At 39.9% G+C, this 20,723-nt stretch overlaps 2 protein-coding genes and 1 pseudogene across 3 annotated transcripts in view; 1 reads left to right on the forward strand and 2 right to left on the reverse strand.

Moving 5' to 3' along the window:
* Window positions 1–185: 185 nt before the first annotated feature.
* Window positions 186–14,799, reverse strand: lyrm4b (LYR motif containing 4). The gene is made up of 3 exons (XM_088322608.1): window positions 14,592–14,799; window positions 8,220–8,340; window positions 186–351 (listed from the first exon to the last, which is right to left on the reverse strand). Exons 1-3 carry the CDS (start codon window positions 14,678–14,680, stop codon window positions 304–306), a joined length of 258 nt encoding a protein of 85 aa, XP_088178734.1. The 5' UTR covers window positions 14,681–14,799; the 3' UTR covers window positions 186–303.
* LOC148348223 (U2 spliceosomal RNA) lies at window positions 7,669–7,759 on the reverse strand (annotated as a pseudogene).
* The window catches only part of fars2 (phenylalanyl-tRNA synthetase 2, mitochondrial), a 44,563-nt gene continuing 38,546 nt past the window's right edge, over window positions 14,707–20,723 (forward strand). The window contains exons 1-5 of one of the 2 annotated variants that reach the window (XM_088322607.1): window positions 14,707–14,957; window positions 17,447–17,713; window positions 19,443–19,529; window positions 19,617–19,676; window positions 19,738–19,906. In XM_088322607.1, coding sequence (XP_088178733.1) covers window positions 17,472–17,713; window positions 19,443–19,529; window positions 19,617–19,676; window positions 19,738–19,906 — 558 coding nt within the window. In that variant the 5' untranslated portion in view covers window positions 14,707–14,957; window positions 17,447–17,471. Of the gene's footprint in view, window positions 14,958–17,359; window positions 17,714–19,442; window positions 19,530–19,616; window positions 19,677–19,737; window positions 19,907–20,723 lie in introns of both variants that reach the window. The other variant, XM_088322606.1, reaches the window with a different exon arrangement.

Here is a 20,723-nt window from a genome sequence, read left to right on the forward strand (position 1 = left end):
ACACGTTTTGTGTGTGTAGAAGTGTGCCAGTGTCCCCAATACAAAAACACGCTGGTCTATTATTAGCGTCTCTGCTAGCAGAGCGGGGTCAACCTTTGCTCCGCTAACCTGATAGTTAATCCCGCCCACTCACTCTACACCCTCCCCACTCTCAACGATATCCACTCAGAAAGCATCAACTGTAGTTCACATAAAGTGCTTTTTAATTTCATTATCTCCATGAAAACATCCAACAAGTATAGCAATTGTATACTGGCGCACCTCCAAGTTGATTGGCGGACGTGATGACACGTGGCCTTTTTGTTAGCCCACCACAGTCTTCTGTGCCTGGAACATACTCCCCACAGCCACCTGTACACAAAATGATGACATCATTAACAAAATATGACGGTACCTGATATAACTTGGAGAAAATCTCGACAGCCAATATTTATTTTGTGCTTCTTTTACTGGGTTCCTTCAGCCTGAAGCAGTAGTTCTCAACTAGTGGGGTGTGCGACTCCTGGGGGGGCGCGAGGCTCCGTCAAGGGGGACATGGCCGCGTTTGACTTTGGGGAACTTTCATTTTTAACTTTTCAAGAATGAAGTGCAACTTACTTAAAAAAGGCCTCCACACAGGTACGCGTCTCTCTGTCTCTGCTAAGGTGCATTTGTTTTGTCAGTGACCTTGTTTCTTTTAGTTGGGTTAGACAACTAAAAGATTTTGAAATCTTTGTTCGGTTTGGAAATTTTGGTTAGTTTGGCAATTTGCATAATGGGCAGCCGATCAGAAGCCTGCATCAAATAACTTCATGCTTCCGGACTTTCCTGAGCGTTATAATGTCGTGCATTGGCATATCATTTTCAAAAGTAGACGCACAGAGAACACAAGAAAATGGAGAAGTGGTTAGGAATCAAGACAAAACCTCAGCCCCAGATGAAAGATTCAAAAGAAGCTAACAACATTTGACGCTACAAAACGTAAACGTACATTAAAAGCATTGTGGAAAGAGGAGTTCATGTGGCTTGTAGCAGAATACGTAACGCAAACATTGCATGAATGAAGATGAGTAAATACAGGTACATACTGATGGCAGATAGAAAACAGCCATGTCATATGCATGTAATGAATGTTATAAGTAGATTTACAATAAACTTAATTTTAAAGTGTTGTTCTGTTATAAATTCTGATTATCAATTCTTAATATTTTGCAACCATATTTTTTTCTTTTTTTGCGATTAGTTGTCTTTTTGTGTTTCAAGTTGTGAAAAACGGGGCAGGCAACTTTATGGTTGGGCAGGCCACTTTTCAGAGTTGTCTGCCCTGGTGTCCGGTAACTTTTTGTCACGATTTTCAGACATTGCTATATTCATGACCAATTTTGAGTGTAGCATCATAAAAACACTTGCTTGAAAAAAAAACACGTTTTACTACCTGCATTAGGACGATTAATAAATATCACTAAATATTTGTGTTCACATTTGAAAATAGGATTTAAGACATTAAAGCCTTATTTCTAGAATAATTCATTCAAAGCCTTTTAAAGACTTTTCGAAGATCGGTGGGAACGCTGTTTTACTTGAGGTTATGCAATATTCTGTTTGCCGTCTGTGTATGTTCATGCGCCATTGATTTTTTTGTGTGCAAACAAGGTAAAAAGTTGCCTTTCCCAAGCTTCAAATGACCCAGTTTGCAGGAGTGCCTTAGGCTATAAAATGAATCAGATTATTCATAACCAAAAATACCAGTCTAAAAAATGGATTTACACCACTGCAGTTTAAAAACATGAAAAGTTTTATCATAAATTATATAAAAGTGCTTTGCCTAATTTGGGCACAGGTTGACAGTACTTTGCAGATCCAAACAAAACGGGTTAAAAAAATATTCCGCAATTTATTATCACCAATCCCATATTTCTACCAGCGGGGACCAACATAAGGCTTTTTTGTCAGCGGGCGGGCAATTTTGGCCTGCCTTAAATCAAATGCATGGTTGTGGCCGAGATCTATGATCCCCAGTCGATATTGCTGAGGCTAGGTTCCGGCAGAGTACATTTATTTTCCGAAATAGGCCGCTGAAGTGTGCCATTGTTGCCAGCCTAAAATTAACGGCACTCTATTAGCCACGGATCACTTATCCCCAGTTGATTATTGCTTAGTGAGGGGGTTTAAGAGAGCAAATTTGTGTCATGCGTGGCAGATTTTTTAAATTTCTTTCCACCTAAAATTACCAGCACCTGTGTTGCCCTGGTCCATTTTCCCCGGCGACAATCGCTGAGTGCAGGGGTTGTAAGAACAAATTTGTCATGGTTTTTTGGTTTGAACAAATTTATTGACACTAAAAACAGAAAACAATCATGACAATCTCAACAGCAATTAAGCACATTCACAATATTATATTCCAATATTACGTTTTTAACAGCAAACACAAAGTGAGGTTTGAACAAACCTTCTCGAAAATCAAACATATTCACAATTTCATTATATAACATCTTTGTTAGTGTCAATAGATCCGTCCAGGCCAAGCATATATTTTCCGCCCTTTCGGCCTAAAATGAACAGCACCTGTGTGACCCCTGTCCATTATACCCAGTCAACTATTGCTTTAGGCAGGGGTTTAGAGGGAAAATTTGTGTCATGCGTGGAAGATTTTTCTGTAATTTCCGCTTAAAATGAACAGCACCTGTGCAGCCTAGGTCCATTATCCCCGGTCAAGTATTCCTGCGTATTGCAGGGGTTCTGATCCCCATTAACGACAAGAAACGAGGAATTACGTATTGCAACTTGAAGGGAATTGTTCAAATTCTCGGTACTGTGGTCGATTTGGCCACAAGGAGGCAGTATAGTACAACCATGGACAAAAACTAATGTAAGTAAATCCAACCTATCCCTAGATACATCCAAATCGAAATTTCCATTATTTTTCGTTGTAGAATTTCACCATTTATTATTATTACAAGTCCACCACATTTGATCACCACAATTTATTCAAATGAAATTAATATTAAGTTATTTTATGTTGAATCATCATTCCAAAATAAATCATTTATTTTACTTTTACATATTTACCCATGCAAGAATCTTTAAGAAGTATTAGAGTCAAGTCCTTATAGTTTACCCCAGAGTATAAAGGCAACCTAAATGAACGCCAGTGCTCGGATAACCAAATTTCTGAGGGTGAATTTTAGGACTTTTTATGGACTATTCTATTGTATATGGCATCATATCTATACTCGTTGTACATCCAAAAGTCATTGCCTTTCCATGACGTCACACAACATTTTGCACCACTCTCAACTAATTTTTTCTATGAAATGCGGGGATAATACATGCAGCCAACAGGAGGCACCACGCGCAAGGGAAGCTCGGCAATGACGTAATCCACAACCCTGATTGGCTCCTTCGCGCCGTAAAGAGTGTGGTCCTCCTAGCCAATGGGCAGCAAGGGGCGTGGTCTGCATGGAAATTGCTGCGGCGCCTCTGAGGCTTCAGTGTACCACACAAGAAGATGATGATGATGATGTCAATAATGATGAAAATTGCTCGTAAGTCAAAAAGGGGGTTGGTGGGGGTGCGATGGGGAACCCAAAACCCCACAAAAAGTGTTTGTGTTGGTTAGCGTCCATGATATTTTTTGTCTTCACCTAACAATCTCTGGAGTTTTTTGAAATTCCGGATTGTTTAAAAAAAAAAAACAATTTCACAATAAAGTGTCAAAAGAAGTTTTCCGCTTGTTATTTTCGTTTCCCTCAGCATTTTCTAAGGGGTTTCTCCGCCCTTTCTTATTCTCTTTGAAGTGGAAATCTTCATTGAGACGCAATCCCTATCTTAAAAAAAAACAGACATTTTTTTTGGTTAACTTTGATGACTAATTTTAACACAACTAACATGACTAATCTCTCGCTTAAACCAAAAACTAACAGTGCAGTAAATAAAATTAGGCTTCGCAGCAACTTGTATAATGGTACCATAAGAACAAAAAAAAAAATCCCAGATTTTTTAATTTACAATAAATAAACATCTCAATGCAACCAACATCGATTCAATTACCAAAACAAAAATAGTGCAAAAAGCAATGGAAGTTTCAACGGAGAAAGCAAATATAAAAGTGTGGGCACTCCTGTTTTAGAGCCAGATTGAGGAACTAATGTTATGGTAACTGCTAATCACTCAGCCATCCACTTTGGTGTGCTTTATATGCTCTCTTAATCACAAACACACACGCTTGATTGGTCAACTAATGTTATGATAAGAGCTAATAGATCAGTGTCCACATGAACGTGCTTCCCTAAAACAAGCAACTACACTTTCTACGCTATCTCTAAATCACAGGGGTCAAACAGGTGGCCCGCGGGCCAGATCAGGCCCGCTAATGGATTTAATCCAGCCCGCGAGACAACACTCAGAAAAGCGCATGAGAAAAACAAGCTGCAGGTTGAAATATGTCAACATGATGTTGCCAAAGAAAGGTGCCTCGAACAAAGGCACTGTACTTGTATTTCTTTTTCTCTCTCTCTCCCTCTTTTCCACCCCTTTTCTCCCACTCTCTGTCTCTTTCACTCTCTGTGCCTCTCTTTTTCTCTTCCTTTGTTGCTCTTTGTCTCTTTCTCTCTCTGTGTAGTTTTAACTTATTTTGCCTTAACTTCCTTTTTTTCCTTTTCTCTCTTTTCTCTTTCTCTCTTCCTACCCTTTGCGCTTTCTTTTCTCTTTTCTCTCCTTCTGGCTTTCTATTTCTCTTAGGATTTCTTTCTTCCGCTCCCTTTCTTTCCCCCTCACTCACAACTTCTTTTTTTATCTCTCGTTTCTCCCGCTCCTCCCTCTCTCTCTTTCTTTTATTGTCCCGCCCTCTCTCATTTTCCCTCACTCTTTCTCTTATTTCTTTATTTCTCTTTTTATTTCTCTTTAATCTACTAGTCCGGCCCCCAACAGAATGTTTGTTCTATCGTGTGCCCCCCTGAGTTAAAATTAGTTTGACACCCCTGCTTTAAATCATACGCATGCTTCAATACCACAGTATGGACTTTTTAAAATCTCCATTAAATCAGCAGCTTAATTCACACTCAGGCATGTCAGAGAGTTAGAAGAGCTGCCACTGTTTGCAGTTTGTAGTGTGTGAAATCAGAAAAGCTTTTGCTTCTCTATCCGCCCTGGTCACTTATCCAACCAGAAGGTTAAAGGTGGTTAGCGACCGAGACAGAGGGACGGAAGAGATGGAGGGAGAGGTTCGGCTGCATCTGAGCCTAAATAATCAGCCTGTTGAAAAAATAAGAATGCCAAAATCGATATCGGTTGACTTCCAAAATATCAATCCCGATGATTGGCCTGACGAAAAATCAGTCAACCTCTGCTAAAGAGCTGATCATTTGTATTACCTGAACAAAGGAAGAAACGACTGGAATGCCCTGCGTTGTATAAACGTATTTTTAAATTAAGACCAAAAGGGGGTTCATACATAAAATAATAATTTAATATTTATTATAAATATTTGTAAAGCATTAATAACGGTTAAAATGGTTGTGTCAGATTGCTGACCCGAGTTAGAGTAAAATGAAGTTTTGAGGTGGAAAGACAACAATGGCACTTATTTATTTTTAGATATTTTTGAATACTTGAAGCCTGTACATTTGCCAATTCCTCAAAATGTGCAGTATAAGCGAAAGGAGTAGGGCATAGTGGTGTCGCACAGGTAAATAGGGAATTACGGTTATGAATGCGGCATTCGTCATTTCTGACCGAGTACGCGTACATTTGGGGATCCGCATGAAGGGGGGGCTGCGGATTTCCAGTGACGAAGGGAGTGCTAAGGGGAGGGGGCAAGGAGAGTAAAAACGGGGTGGGGGTGCTTCGGTGACGCACTCATGCACACAGGATATCGTCCTACTTTCGCCGCTATATCTTCCATAAAGGTATTCCCAAACAGATTTTTTTTTTAAATTAGCCACAGATCATGAAGTGTTCCTCCCCAAAATTATGCAAATATGAGTATTCTCGAGACGAAATACTCAAGAAATTCAGCCTCAAAGTTCACTGATCTGGCTTGTTTGCTGTAGAGCTGTGACATCATTGAAGGATCACAACACTTTCAAAATGACGAATACCATTAACACAACATGTGAGGCCTGCTCCAAAACAGAAATCGATTGTAGTAAACAGTGATTGCATACTGCAACTTTCTGCCTGGAGGTAGGGCTTCGGGCTTCTCATATGTGTTTCCGCTGCGTGTTTTCCTGTGAGTATAATTTTGTCCAGCTAGCTTCCCATTAGCTACAGGACTGCCATGGGCTTTCCTGTTTTTTGTCTCCCTGGTGGTGCTCAATGGCTGCCCACCGTGTGTTGTTTGACTGGCTAGTCTGATGTTGGCGCTGGTTTTGCCGTGTCAATTGGTTTATTTCCGTCCAACTTCTCATTTATCGCCATAGCTGCTTTTCGTTTTTGGTTCTCAGTTAGCCTCCCTGCTCTCCAGGTGTTTTTTGATCGGCTAGCCTGGTGTTAGAGACGGTTTTGCCACGTTCCTTGGTTTGTTTATTCTTGCGTTTGCCAATTTAGTGTTAGATTAGCCCTCTCAGATATTAGATAGCTGTGACCTTGCTTGTTTGGCGTCTCATTATCTAAAAGCACCCTTCCACGCATTATTTAGTTTGAACTACTTAATACCATTGAGTCTCACAAAGCCACATTGAATAGGCAGCCAAAACCTTATAAGAATAGGCACAATCTTTGATAAGAAACTTCTTCTGTGTCATGCTGAAAAAGGGTCCCCAGCTGTGTTTTCAGTATTTCTGGAATACAGACACTCCCCTACTTACGACCATTCGACTTGCGGAAAACGGTAGACACGGAAAAAAAAATTCGGGATGTCGAAAAATATCCGGACATTGCTTTAAGTTAGATTTTGTCTTCTGCACCTTTTACCGAGTACGGGACAGTACTGTTGTGCTTCTTTCCACTGCTACCGGCGTGTGGCGCTGTGAGACCTTACCCAGCATCCACTGGCTTCCTCTTCTTGTCACAGCCCCAGTTCGTGTGTTAACATACTGTACTGTACCTCCAGCGCGCAAAGAACTTTGACATTCTTATTGTACAATATCTCATGCATCCATTCAATATGGTTGATGAGAAGTGTAAAGAAGAGGCGAGCGTTTCTTTTGAAATGAAAGTGGAATAAGAAAGCTTGATGCGGTTAAGAAAATGATTGGATCTCTTTTTTTCGGCCACTTTCTACCACGGAGGAGGAAGGCGCCTAACTCTTGAAGCTCATCTTCTAAAAGTAAGTTAAACTTCTCTTTATAGAGCATATTATTTTATTAGACGTTTATTTTTCTGTTTTAAAACAATACAGGTCACGTATACAAGCCTTAAACATACTCTTATAAAACTTAAACATACATTCTATACAAAATATAGCAATGAAGCAGCTTCCGAACAAATTCAACTTCCGAACGATCGTCTGGGATCTATCTCGTTCGTAAGTAGGCCAACGTCTGTACAGTTAATCGCTAAACGAGAAAATGCAGTCTCCTGGTTTGGGGTTTTTAAGGGTTATTGTTCTATCTTCGTTATTCATTATCCATTATCCGTTATCGGTCAGTTCATAATACGCTACAAAGCCTAGGAGCCGGGACACTTACTCTCAGCCAAAAGGCCAAGCTAAGGTCCTAGCCCTAAAGCCTTGCTGCGATCATTGCGAATGCACCGTTCCCGGAGGTACTGCAATACTGGGCCGATGCGTGGAGTGGACAGAGCAAGCTCTTATTCCATCTCCGGATTGCAAAAATCAATTACTCTCAAGGCCATGATACGAAGTACACAATCCAAAAACAACCACCTTCACGATCATGGTATCTCCCTGGTTCTTATTTCTAGTGTAACCAGCATTTAAAATAAAATTTCCGTGCTGCGGTTCAGGCGAACCTTTCAGTAGCCGTAGACGCTTTTCATTGTTGGTTCCCGGTTAGCGTCACTGCTCTCCAGGTGATTTTTGAATGGCTAGCCTGGAGTTAGCGGCAGTTATGCCATGTAGCTTAGTTTATTACCGTCCGGCACCGCGTCTATCTCCGGTTATCCGCTGGCAGCGCCTGAGAATGAACCTGGATGCCCTGATGTATTATGGGAACATGCTTGGGTGATTAGCCGGCAGTTGTATGCATGCACGTGCTGGTTTTTGGGACAGTTGGTGAGTCGGTAAACAGGTGCTCATCTGCATACCGCACGACCTGTAGCTACGCAGCCGTGTGCTTTACCTGTCTTTGAATCAGCGCCAGCGACTGTCGGGCCTCCAGTACCATCCTCTCTATCGTTTTTGGGTCTTCCACATTCTTGTTGACCCTGAAGGCGTCACGCACACGACGCACAGCGTACATCCTGGAACACAAGATGAGGACACAACATAGTAAAGTCAGTCACATAAATCATTTGACTTATTCAGTGTTTACCATCAAATTTTGTTATAGTTATGTTGATTAACTTCACATTTATATACATTTAAAGATATTATTGTATCTTTTAATAATACAAGTTTAAATACTCTGGCAGGGACCAATTAGACCCTGGTGGCCCACCAGACCTTTTATGGTAAGGGAAACACTGCTATTAATTTTTCTAATAGATTACAAATGTTTTGCATGCTAACATTTTCATCTTTTTCATGCCTCTTAACAGAGATATCTTGCTGTCTCAAGTAGGTCATGAAGAAAAGAAAGAAAATCTCGTCTTGTGTCTTAATGTTTGTGATTACATGACAAGATCTCTTGTCAGTGGTTGGAAAAGTTAAGGATGCTCCTTCGTGTTATTTAGCACTCTCTAATGTTATTATTATAATGAATGGTTTCAGGTCACAAACCAGATATTTTCCTACAATTTATAATGTCATCAACAGAAAAACAGAGGCAAGAGTATTTAATCACGATTATCATCATTAGCACAACACAGACCACAGAAAAAAACAGCGACCGCAGGACAAAGACTAGAAACCTTCCCGTGGTGTCCTGCGAAGGGCTCTCTCCCGGGGGAGCCTTGCGAATCCAACTCAATCCACTCAGACTCGCTCTCTCTTTCTTTCTTGGTCCTCTCTTCTTCTTTGTCTCTCCTTTTCTCTATTCCCCCTTTACACTCTTGTCTCTCATTTTCTCTGTCCCCCTCTTTCCTACTCTCTCCCCACCTCTCTCACTCTCTCTTCCCCCTTTTTGCGTTTTACTCTGTCTGTCTTTCTCTCTATCTGTCCCTCTTTTTCTCTCCTACTCTCCTCTCTCTGTTCTTCTTAGGGCGGGTGACTTGGAGAGCAACCCTGGCCCCCAGTCCAAGTGCCAGTGGTGCTTTCGAACCATTCGCTGCGACCACACCCCAATCACCTGTACTGCCTGCCAACGGGGCTTCCATAAATCATGCACCGGCCAGTCCGAGCGTACTAAGGACTTCAGAGGCTTCGTATGCTTGGGTCACACCCCGTCAGGCCTGGCGGCACAGGACAGTCGCAGTCCCCTCTCCTTCGGAGAACTACGGAGCCTCCCACGAGCGAGTCTAGCGCTACTAAGGATTACCTTAAGCGCCTTGAGTGTCTCAACAACAACAACAGCGACCAGATGATGAAGATGCTGCATCTAAGTCACCTCAGGATTCACCTACTACAAGTAACCATGGAAACCAGTACTATTTGTTTTATGTGGGAGAGCGAACCCCTACCCCCCCAAAAAAACGCCCTGTAAAGGGATGGTCGCCGCCTGGCTGTACTTGCCGAAGACACACCACATGAAGTGGTCCTCCAACAACTTTTGTGGTTAAGGGATTCATGAACTGTGAGTAGAATCTTTTTTTTCTCTTAACTGTAGAAGAAATATAGAACTACAGTATATAATTTAGTTTTTATTGAATTTAAACCTTCCAGCAGTTTTTTTATTAATACTTAAGGACAATGGGCCCAAACTGTTAGGTACTTCTAAAGAAAACTGGAATGATGAAAATTTAACAAAAATTCACAAAACAGACCAATTTGAAAAAAAAAAAAGTATGTTAATAGTTATCTGAAAAGCTGTGGTTTTGACAAACCTTTGGATTATACAAAAAAATTATGTAATAAAAAAAATTTCACACTAAAATTAAGTACTATTTTATATGTTTTAATATATTTTTAACCTTGTTTTTTCTTTCTTTTTTTTTTACAGAAAAGGTAAATAACCTGCCAGACAATTTTGGAACAAGGCACTTTGTATTCCCCCATCCCACTTGAGCACAGAGGGCAGTGGAATAGAACATGGAAAATCTATTCTGTTATAATATTGGGCACCTGAAAAAGGAGCTCTCATAAAATGCCAGTTTCTTATTTTGACCAATATTGTGCACTGTTGCTAGTTGTTTTGACTATCACGTTGTTGCTGTCTGCCAATCATGTCACGGTTCTTTGATTTCCAGAGCACTTAGGGCTGATCTGCTTTTTGTAACCTTGTAGATTTAATAAAAAGAGAGGGCTCAGGGGAGGCCTTAAAACGGGTGGAAATTCCTTGTGTGAAGGCTTCACTCCTTGTCCTCATTCACGGATTAAGCATCCCTTAACCGCCAGGGCCGTAAGAGCACCACTTCCTGTAGTGTGTCTTGGGCAAGTACAGCCTTGCGGCGCCTATCCCTCTCCATTGTTTTTTTTTTAGGTAGGAGTTTGCTAATCCACATGAAACAAATAGTACTGGTTTCCAAGGTTACCAGTAGCAGGCGAAGACTCCTGAGCTGACTCAGATACAACACGTTGATCATCTGGTTGCCGTTGTTGGATTTGGAACAGATACCAAAAAGGGGGAAAATGCTGAAACTATTCAAAATAACATACCTAACAAAACAATTGCTTGTCATTAGCTGAATCTGGTGAGGTTTCATATCATATAAATTTTTTCAATTAGCTGGACGATTTGGAATGTGAGGCCATGATCACAGTACTCTTATTCTGCCGATAGTAAAATATTAAATAATAAAAACATTTTTAAATGAAAAAAACTATCCGTCAACAATCTAAGAAGAAAGTACTTGGAAAGACTATAGCAAGTTCAAAATCCATTGATATCTTCTTTCTTTTTTGGAGTGACTCCTACAGTTTAAACATATCAAGGATAAAGAAGGTAACTGAGTATAACCATGTCTTCCTAAGTCTCCAAATGTGTCAATTAAATGTCCCCATTAAGATGAACATTTTTTTAGTGGGACAGTAATCATGGCTTTAAGGGTGGGTAATTTTTTTCCTCGACTACCCCTTTGAAAGAAGACAAAAACTCGGCCAAAACTGACAGGCCACAGGTGGAGCCCGTCCGAGTCCAAACAAGTCATCCGTCGGCGTTAATTCGATTTGTGCAGCTGGGAGATTGAAAAAGGCACACACCCGTGCACATGAGGCAGAAATCAATAAAGCGACAGTCTGGCCGTAGAGGGAGTGTACACAATGTCTTGCTTCACTTCCTGTTGACATCCGACGACTCAACATGATGCCTGTGTGTGTATTGTGCACATTATTGTATATCATGGCCTTTCATATTCAATATAGCAACATTTGATTTTCAAGACTGATAAAAAATGCAGATTTAGTAGAATGCTGTCAACGTTTGATGATGGAGACAGGATGCGACAAAGCTGGCAGACGCTGAGTGACCTTGACAACTTATACTTCTTCTTCTATTGCAGTCTCAGCTCATTGAGCATTTAAGGGCGCGCTAGTAAAAGAGTGATGGATGGGATTTATGAGGCGTTGTTAAACATAAGCACGTACAAGGACATGATGGAGGGATGACGAGCCAACGGCTTTTATAATAGACGGCTTTGAAGGGAAGCGAGGAACGCGAGGAACTAAAGAAACTCATAAAAACGACTGCAAAAGTTAAGCCTTCAATTCGAGATATTAGAAAATGGAAATGCGGGAAATGCAGAACCATCATAGAATGATTCTGTACTTCAGTATGTGGTGCAGTGTTAAAGCAGCTGTACAGAACTTGGAAACTTTTTTAGACACTGCCACCATCTCCTGGCGTTGATCATCATTGCAGCCTCTGTTACGTTGATTAAGAAGCGTGCAAGTATGTGCATTTCGTAGACGGGCTACCGAAACCTTTCTTTTTTTCACATATCTTGGGGTTTGGGTCGACATTTGCACTAAACTTGAAGAATACCTTTTATTACTTTCACCATCTTCATGCTACACTTACAAATAGAAGCATAAAAAAACTTTTGGGCACGAGCATGATGTAACTCTAAAACACTCCCCCAACCCCATTCCACCTACCAAATGGTCTACGCCCGGAACAGCTTGGGTAAAAGTAATATAAAAGCAGATATGGGTGGAACAATATGCCTTAATCAAGATTCGATTTACATCACTATTCTCGATAATTGCTGTTCTACAAGTATTGCGATTCGATATAATTGATGATTGCGATTTAATTTTCTTTCAGAATAAACAAGCAACTTAAATCATACACCTAGGTGACAATAAACCATGAATGGTGTTCAGAAAATGCACATCAGTCTATGTGAGTCAATGTATTTCAAATGTATGGGCTCCAGCCAGTGTTCCCTCTAAACTGCGCGCATGCGCAATTGCGCACTGCTCGCACATTCTCAGCGAATGAAAATCTAGCCAGCGCACAAAAATGAAGGTTCAAAATTACTAATAAAGGAGAGACTTAAGTCAAAGTTACAGTGCATTAGGGTAAAAATACACGGGTTCCCCTGACGTTGTGTCCTAAATGCGGTATTTTGAAGTCGCGTCGAAGGACAACGAAGTTGAGTAAAGTTGGTAGAGTTTGTGGGGGAACCGGCTTATTTGGCTCGGCTCACTAAAAGGAACGGGATCTTTCGGGTCCTAAACGGCTCTTCGGGTTGTTTTTGCTTCTTTAATCCCAACATGACCAAATATTATGTAAAATTATGCACAAAATGACTTAAAGGAAGGGGGGATAGAACAAAAAAGAAAAAAATACCAAAATGAAAAAGTAGTGAAAAGCTGAGAAAAAAAACAAAAGGACGAGAAAAAAAGAAGGAAACATTTTAGAAAAAAGTCAGAAAAAAAAGAAAAGAAAGAAATGTAGGAAAAAGGTAAATGGAGAACAAAAAGAAAAAAGTAACAGCTCGGAAAAAATAAACACAATGTGATTTTTTTAAAAGGAATTTTAAAAAAAGTAGGAAAAAAAACAGGGGAAAAAGAAGAAAAAGTTTGTGTTGCATTCAAATAATTTCCAATTATATCAAGTGAATGTTGTTGCCAACTTCCACTAAAAATGTGATTAAGTACAGTTCTGTATCTTACAACCGACTAAATAAGCCCCCAAAAATGTTAAAAGTATGCGACAAAATATATCAGGAAATAAAAAGAAATGGATATCTTGTGAAAGAATTGTAAGAACAAACGACGTTTGCAGGTCGTACAACCTTTGCAATAGTACATGAGTTAATTCATTCAAAAGAGAAAAATAATTTTGCATCACCGGAAACTCAGCAAAATGTAACTTGATGTCAAGTTTTGGACATGTTTGATAATGACTTAGTTGCCACACTTGGGATTATGGTTGCTCACTGTTGTTTCAAGCGCTGCTCACCGACTTTGTGTGAACGCTCAGACCCGAGGGAAATTAGAGGGAACATTGGCTCCAGCCTTAGTTATTGTTGCTCAATTTCTTCCTCAGTTTTCCACTTCCGTTTGCTTTCCCATATCTTTTACATACTGGATATGACGTCACAAAAATCGATCGCAGGGTGAAACATTGATTTTAAAAATCGCCAAAAGAATAATCACGTTACATACATGAACCGAATTTGTTGCCACTTGCTGCCAACCAAAAAAACGACATGATGAAAAAAGTTACATGCTAACACAGGTAAACATTGGTCATTCCTTCAGAATTCAGTAGTTAGCAGAAAAGAGTAAAACATAAATATATAAATAAATGAGTACATACCAGTCTGCGAGAGTTCAGGAATTCAAATGGCGCTTGGTACCGTAAATGCAACATGGACTAAAGTGAAGAAAATTTGTATTTATAAAATTTAAGTTGATATTAAATGATTTTATTATATGTATAAAAATGTACCACACTGGGTTATTATTCTTTTTTTTTCAATACAGACGTTTTGCCCTATTTCTTTCGACTTATTTTGTATGTTTTTTCTCATGTTTACAAATTTTAAAGGGGGACTAATATTCGAATTATACCATCAGTAATGTTTGGAAATTGGTCATAATTCCCTTTGGGCAATAGTCAACTTACTGTTATTGTTTGTTAGACACGACAACATTTCAGCAAAATTGTGTATGTATGTATGTGTGTGTGTATATTTATTGAAATACATAAATAAAAATACATTAACCATATTTGGAATGAAACATTTTACTTCACTTAATCTTAAAACTCTTGGCCATGCTTATCCAAAACATCTTTGCCAGTATTGCGACATATTATTTTCAACAAAATTACCCTTTGAAGCAGTTTATATGCAATTCATATTTTTAAAATCAATACTTGTATTTAGCTTGGCATTGCCTCCACTGTGACGTCTGACGCAAACATTAGCAGATTACACGCCAATGGCGAATACACACTTTAAATTGAATTAAAAAATACGCCCGGGTATCAAAAAGAACGACTTACTTGTAATTATAGGAGGGAAAATTGTAACTTTCTCGTAGGAGCATCCTGTAGAGAGAAATCACTTGCACTCTCGAGGGAGCTGCCATCATGTTGCTAAGCTAACAGCTACAAAACATTGGCCACCAGACACTAGGACCCCGTTCATGCGTTTGTCCAAAAAGTGCCGGTTGCGTTTAAAACAAATTACTGAAGATTTTTAGATATTGTGCCCTCACACCCGCGTGAACGTATCTTAACTTAATTATAATAGTACATTTTGAGATTTTAATTTGATAAATCTACCGAAATGTAGATTGAATTACCACTTTACCACGCGGGCACATTTGTAGCTACTAAACAGGAGGTCGTGTTGTAAGGCGTCTGAAGGTAAGCAACCTCTTCTAACTTTATCCTTCGTAATTATTGAAACAGAAATTTTGTGTTTTACCATCTTGACATGAAGTGGTTGCATTAATGCAACACGCCTAAAATCATATATTTTGATCACTTTACCGCTTTATTTACTCATTAATATGTTTGATGTTGTTGCTTCGAGGGCAACATTAGATTCAAAATCAAGTTTCTTGTTAAACCTACATTAATATTTTATATGCAGATGATTAGGGGCCATAAAAACACATTGGGAAAAAAGGACATGTAATTCCATTTTAATAGGAAGAAACGAGAATACTCGTTGGTTTTTCTATTAAGAAGCCTAGCATTCTTGTTTCAACTTATTTGATTGGTCAAAATAACAACCATGTGTTATTACAGTTGTGCAGCAACAAAATTGTGTTTTCCAATGCGCCTTTTTTTACAAAAAAATGCAAAATAATTGTAGTACTGTGATAAAATAGACCCCGCCTTTTTCTGGACTGCAATTAGATGTTTTTAGGGGACTTTTTTAGGAAATTTCTAACGTGCAAGTGATCTAAAATATACTCAAGAATGTCCCCGCTGGTGTTGAGTTAAACATCTCATCTCATTAGCTGTACCGCTTATCCTCAGTAGGGTCGCGGGGGTGCTGGAGCCCATCCCAGCAATCATCGGGCAGTGGGCAGGGGACACCCTGAACTGGTTGCCAGCCAATCGCAGGGCACACAGGGACAGACAACTCACTCGCTCATTCACACCTAGGGACACTTTGGACCGGCCAATCCACCTGAAATGCATGTCTTTGGAATGTGGGAGGAAACCGGAGTGCCCGGAGGAACCCCACGCAAGCACGGGGAGAACATTCAAACTCCGCTCAGTAAGTCCGGTAGCTGGATTTGAACCCGCACAGGAGGTTCCCAAGACCTTATAACTGTGCCGCACATGCGCTAACCACTGCGCTGCCGTGCTGCCCTTGAGTTAAACATGTCATCTCTGTTTTTCTTTTTACTTTATTTTTAAATCAATTTTATTTTTTCTATGTATTTTTCCAACACTTTTTGTTCCCTTGAAAACTGTTAACGTTGTATTGTTGCATGACTGTTTAGTGCCAATTTGGTTTGTAATGATGAGATGTTCAATTGTTTTTAAAACCAAAAAGTTAAAAATACAGTACATGCGAGTTAGTGCGACAAAATAAAGTAATTTTGGGACTGCATTTATTCGCTATGGGTCCCATTCCTTACAGTGATGCTAAAGGGAGAAGTAAGAAGAGGATAACCATGGAAACAAAACTTGTGGTTATCAAGAAATAGGAAAAAGGCACACAAATTGCTTAGTTGCATGGCCATTACTAATTAACAATCAGGACTATTATTAAAGATAAAGAGGCGATTTAAGCTCTATATATATATTACACATAAGTAGTACTCCCTATATTAGGGCTGCAGGATTGTGGGAAAAAAACTAATTGCAGACCAGTATTGTAATTCCGATACAGTTTTCGATTGTGAAAAAAAGTGCATATTCTGATCTAGTTTTTTTAATATTTATTTTTGTTTGATTTTGGTGAATCGGGCAGCCCTACCCTATAAACAAGTTTTTCATTGTTTTATCTGGGGTGTCAGGTGTTCAGAAGACATTAGATACTTAGCATAGGTTTCTATTCCCCGCTATACAGCAATTTCATTTTGTAATCCCCACCACAGAATGGATTTATGTCATATTCTGGAGTAGGGGTGGGCAAAATATGTGCCGGCAGACTTATTAATCCGGCCCTCCAAATGAAACTGGTCAAAATATCACGACAATGGTAGCTAAAGTACTACTAATTAAAAAAAAAAATGTCGTCCCTTGCCCACTCCCCGAAGATAGCTGGGATAAGCTCCAGTGCTCCCGCGACCGTACTGACGATAAGCGGTGGAGATAATGGATGGTTGTTAGTTTTTTATGGGTGCCAACTTTGTCTGCATTGTCCCTTTGTGTGTCTACAACGAAAATACTACAAAAGAAATACTACAAAATGATTACTAAACTAAGTATAGTATTAAGTCCTTGGAAACAGGAGCTCATATATTATTCTGCTTTCATTCTGTAAAGAAAAAAATTCTATGTACTACAATAATACAACAAACTTCAAACAAAGTGCTTAAAAACAGGGACGTTATATATTATTTTGCTTTAATTGTGATCGATTCAAAACCAAATTGATGAGACAAATCCATTTAAAAATAAACATAACAGTATGCATGTACATATACTCCTAAATAAAACAATTGAGTCTGTCTCCAAGATAGGCTCCTTGGCCAGATTTTTTTAGCCGAATGTGGCCCCTGACTCCAAATAGTTGGCAACCCCTGTTCTAGAGTCCTACTGTTTTTGAAGTCAGGTAACTCATTCCAACTTTTTTCTTTCAGTTATCTGTCCCTGGCTTTTTTAGCGCAGACCTTTCAGTCTCAGCGATTTTACCTGGCACAAGCTAATATGCCGACATTGCACTTTAGAGGGTCCTTCAGCGGACCGGGTGTCATGATCTTCCGGCAGCTGCTGCCACATCTGGCAGGGGCCCGCCGGCACGCTTGCACTCGAGGCCCCACTCTCAGGACGACCGGCAACCAGGAGAGCGTGGAAGTCTTGGGCCATTCTTACCCATGCGACGACTTCACTAACGTCACGCCAAAGATTCTGGGCAAAGTGGGCCGAGACCTCCATAACCAACGGCACCACCCGCTCTGGCTCCTGAAGGAAAGAATCAAAGCTCACTTCTACAGGTGCTGCTGGAAATTTAAAAAATGCTGACATTTCAGTGTTTCCCATAAAACCTTTCAAAACCCTGGTGTGTGGACAATCTAGGCCAGTAATATCGAACTCATTTTAACTCCGGGGCCACTGAGTAGAAAAAACATTCTCACAGCCGGAATAGTAAATTAGAGAGAGAGAAGAATTAAATAAGGAAAGAAAAGAAAGGAAGGAAGACAAAGAACATAAGAGGAAGGAGAAAATAAAAAGGAGAAAAAAGGCAAAGAAAGAATAACAAATAGAAAGAAAAAGAGGGAGAAAAGAAACAATTAGAGGGTGAAAAAAAGAGAGACAGAAGAGAAAGGGTGTAAAAAGCAGGAAAGAGAGAGAAGGGAATAAGAGAGAGAAATAAAGAGTAGGAGTGAGAGGGAAAGAGAGAAGAGAATGAGAGAGAAAAAGAGTAAGAGAGGGAAAGAAAGACAGAAAGTGAAAAGAAAAAAGAGAAGGAAAGAGAAAGGCAACTAAATCTATGATTAATCTGCGCCTTTGTAAACTATTGAATCATAAATACTAAAGTTATGAAAGGGAATGACCCAGCAAACAAGTCACACCCATAAAGCGTGGTAAACAAGTCAGGAGTTTAATGCAAAAGACATTATTAAAATCTGCTCGCCATTTAATTGTCCTGGTGCTGATACTGTACTATTTTAAGAAATCGTGTCGGCGAGTAAACAGACCAAATCACCAGTATGAATAATAAATGTAATTCAATTTAATTACGCACATTTAATATTCATATCGATAAAAAAGTAAATGACAGCATTAAATATCAGCACTGCTGCTTTTGTGATTGCTGCTATGACAGGATGCCGGTTCTTCTTTGATGGTCTTCATGAGTTTATTCTAACGCGCAAGATATGAGCTACAGTTAGGGCTCGTGTCCCCCAAACCGTTTTCCCGCTTCGAGCATTTTATGTAATTGCTTGCAATGGCAGTGACATGTTTGTAAGCTCTGGCAGTAGAACGAGGGGCTGGGCAGGTTTCCTGCTTTACTTTGCATGACACTTTTTTTCTGGGGAGAATGCAATGCTCGTGAATATCACATTTTATCCAGCAGTCTAATCACAATGCAGGCGGAGTGGGACAAACACCGCAACGATCGAGTCAGTTAGGGTGCGCGTTATAGCACCGGGCAGGGGCTGACTGATCAAATATACACCGTGGCGTTTGCTATCATTTATATGAGGATAAATATAAGATGTATTTTACTTAAAGACTCAGTGTGTAATATTAGACCCCTAGATGGTACTGTTTTTTAATGTGAACAAAACCAGTGCTACAGCAAGCAGCAAGTTACAAACATGGCGTCGATCTTATGTATGTTTGGCACCATATAAAAGAAATACAAATATCTAGACACGTGATTTTTTTGATGGATATTAACATTGGCATGATAGTTAATGTATAGTTCATGTATTTTTGCCTAATATTCAAATCATTGTTTTTGTTTTTTTACTGAATAAACTTTTTCTTGTACTGCTAGGAGGCACACTAATAATACACACTGTCCCTTTAAGTTTGCGTTTATATTTATTTAAAATGTATAATCATATATAATAAAAAGTTTAAATAATACAGGTTAATGGCCAGAGTCCCATTAACCTGTATTATTTAAACCAATTATAGACCAGTAGAATCTACTTATGGCATTTAAACACTGTATTTGTTACTCAATTCTGTTTGCTGTATTTTCCTGAACAGCGCTTACACGGGCCGTTCGGGAAACCCGCTTTTCTCAGCCCATGACAACCTGAGCCCTGTGGTCACCCTCGAGCAGAACTTTGACAGGTCATTTGGTTTATTGGTTGATTGATTGATTATTTGACAGCCAGACCCCCATCTAGCTGCTCATTGACTGACTTAATTAATTGACAGCTTGCTGATACCACCCGATCACCCCAGCAGAAAGCGAGGAGAAAACTACTACCTGAACAGGTGAGCCTTTACGCCCTTGTCACGCCCACAAAATATCCACGCCCCTCCCCTCACCTGGCAGGAACACCATGCTGCGTGCCCACACCTCCGCCCACCAGAGAGAGCTGGTGAGCAGCGGGCTGGACGCATTCCTCCTGGCTGGAGACGTCTACAGACGGGACGAAATCGACATTAGCCATTATCCCGTCTTCCACCAGATGGAGGGCGTGCGCCTCTTCACCAACCGGCAGGTAGTGGAACTCATTTAGTCGTGGCAACACAAAAAAAACACTTCAGATATTTTACGTAACTGATAAAATAAAGAATACAGAAGGTTATAATAGCCACTGTGGAGAAAGCATGTAAGCCAGAGGTTGGGAGAGATAATATTTGCTCTTTCAGCGCTTTAAAGATGGGATGGCAATTCCACTTTTCTACCACTATCGGCAGGAGCACTGTAGCGCTTTTATCCTTTTCAGGCTGGTTAGAAGTAATTTCTTTGGAATTTTTTCTGGATTTCTAGGAAATGAGATACATCCACGTTTGACCACTTCCTGGCTATTTTTTTCAAGCTTGTAGCTTGTGCAAATTATGAAAAGATGCCAATGACGTGATTGTGGTTTCAAATATGTTCGCATGTATAAAACAGGATGGAGGATGAATAATGAGCCCTCGATTCCCAAAGTTAGAACTGGGAGCATGTCACATAGAAGAGAATAGAATTCAGATCGCACCTTGTTTTGAAACAATTATTCACAACAAAAATAAACCACAAAGATCTTAAAGGAGTTGTCCGGAATCTTAAAATGTTCTACGTTCTGACGCCATCTATTGGCTTAAATCATCAGTGCAGCCTCTGTCAAGCTTGTGTGGCGCGTACAAGTGCGCAAATTTGTTAGACGCACTCAAATAAAAGCTCCTTTTTCATCTTTTTGGGGATTTGGGTTGGCATTGGGACTGTATTTGAAACAGGACTTTTCTTCCTTTCACAATTTTTATGCTACACTTAAGGAAAACCCCAAGCATTAGATCCCTCTATATCCCCCTTCCCTTTCTCCCCACATTACT

Source organism: Urocampus carinirostris, chromosome 18 (genome assembly GCF_059441175.1).
Source record: "Urocampus carinirostris isolate Australia breed hairy pipefish chromosome 18, RoL_Ucar_1.0, whole genome shotgun sequence".
Lineage (NCBI taxonomy): Eukaryota > Metazoa > Chordata > Actinopteri > Syngnathiformes > Syngnathidae > Urocampus > Urocampus carinirostris.

Bases quoted from the DNA above. Each gene is read 5' to 3' on its own strand.
- lyrm4b (XM_088322608.1), bottom strand. From the start codon at position 14,680: ATGATGGCAGCTCCCTCGAGAGTGCAAGTGATTTCTCTCTACAGGATG. The intron at 8,341-14,591 runs GTAAGTCGTTCT...CTTGTGTTCCAG, and splicing joins TTTCCCTCCTATAATTACAA to GATGTACGCTGTGCGTCGTG. The intron at 352-8,219 runs GTAAAGCACACG...TTTTGTGTACAG, and splicing joins TGGCGCTGATTCAAAGACAG to GTGGCTGTGGGGAGTATGTT.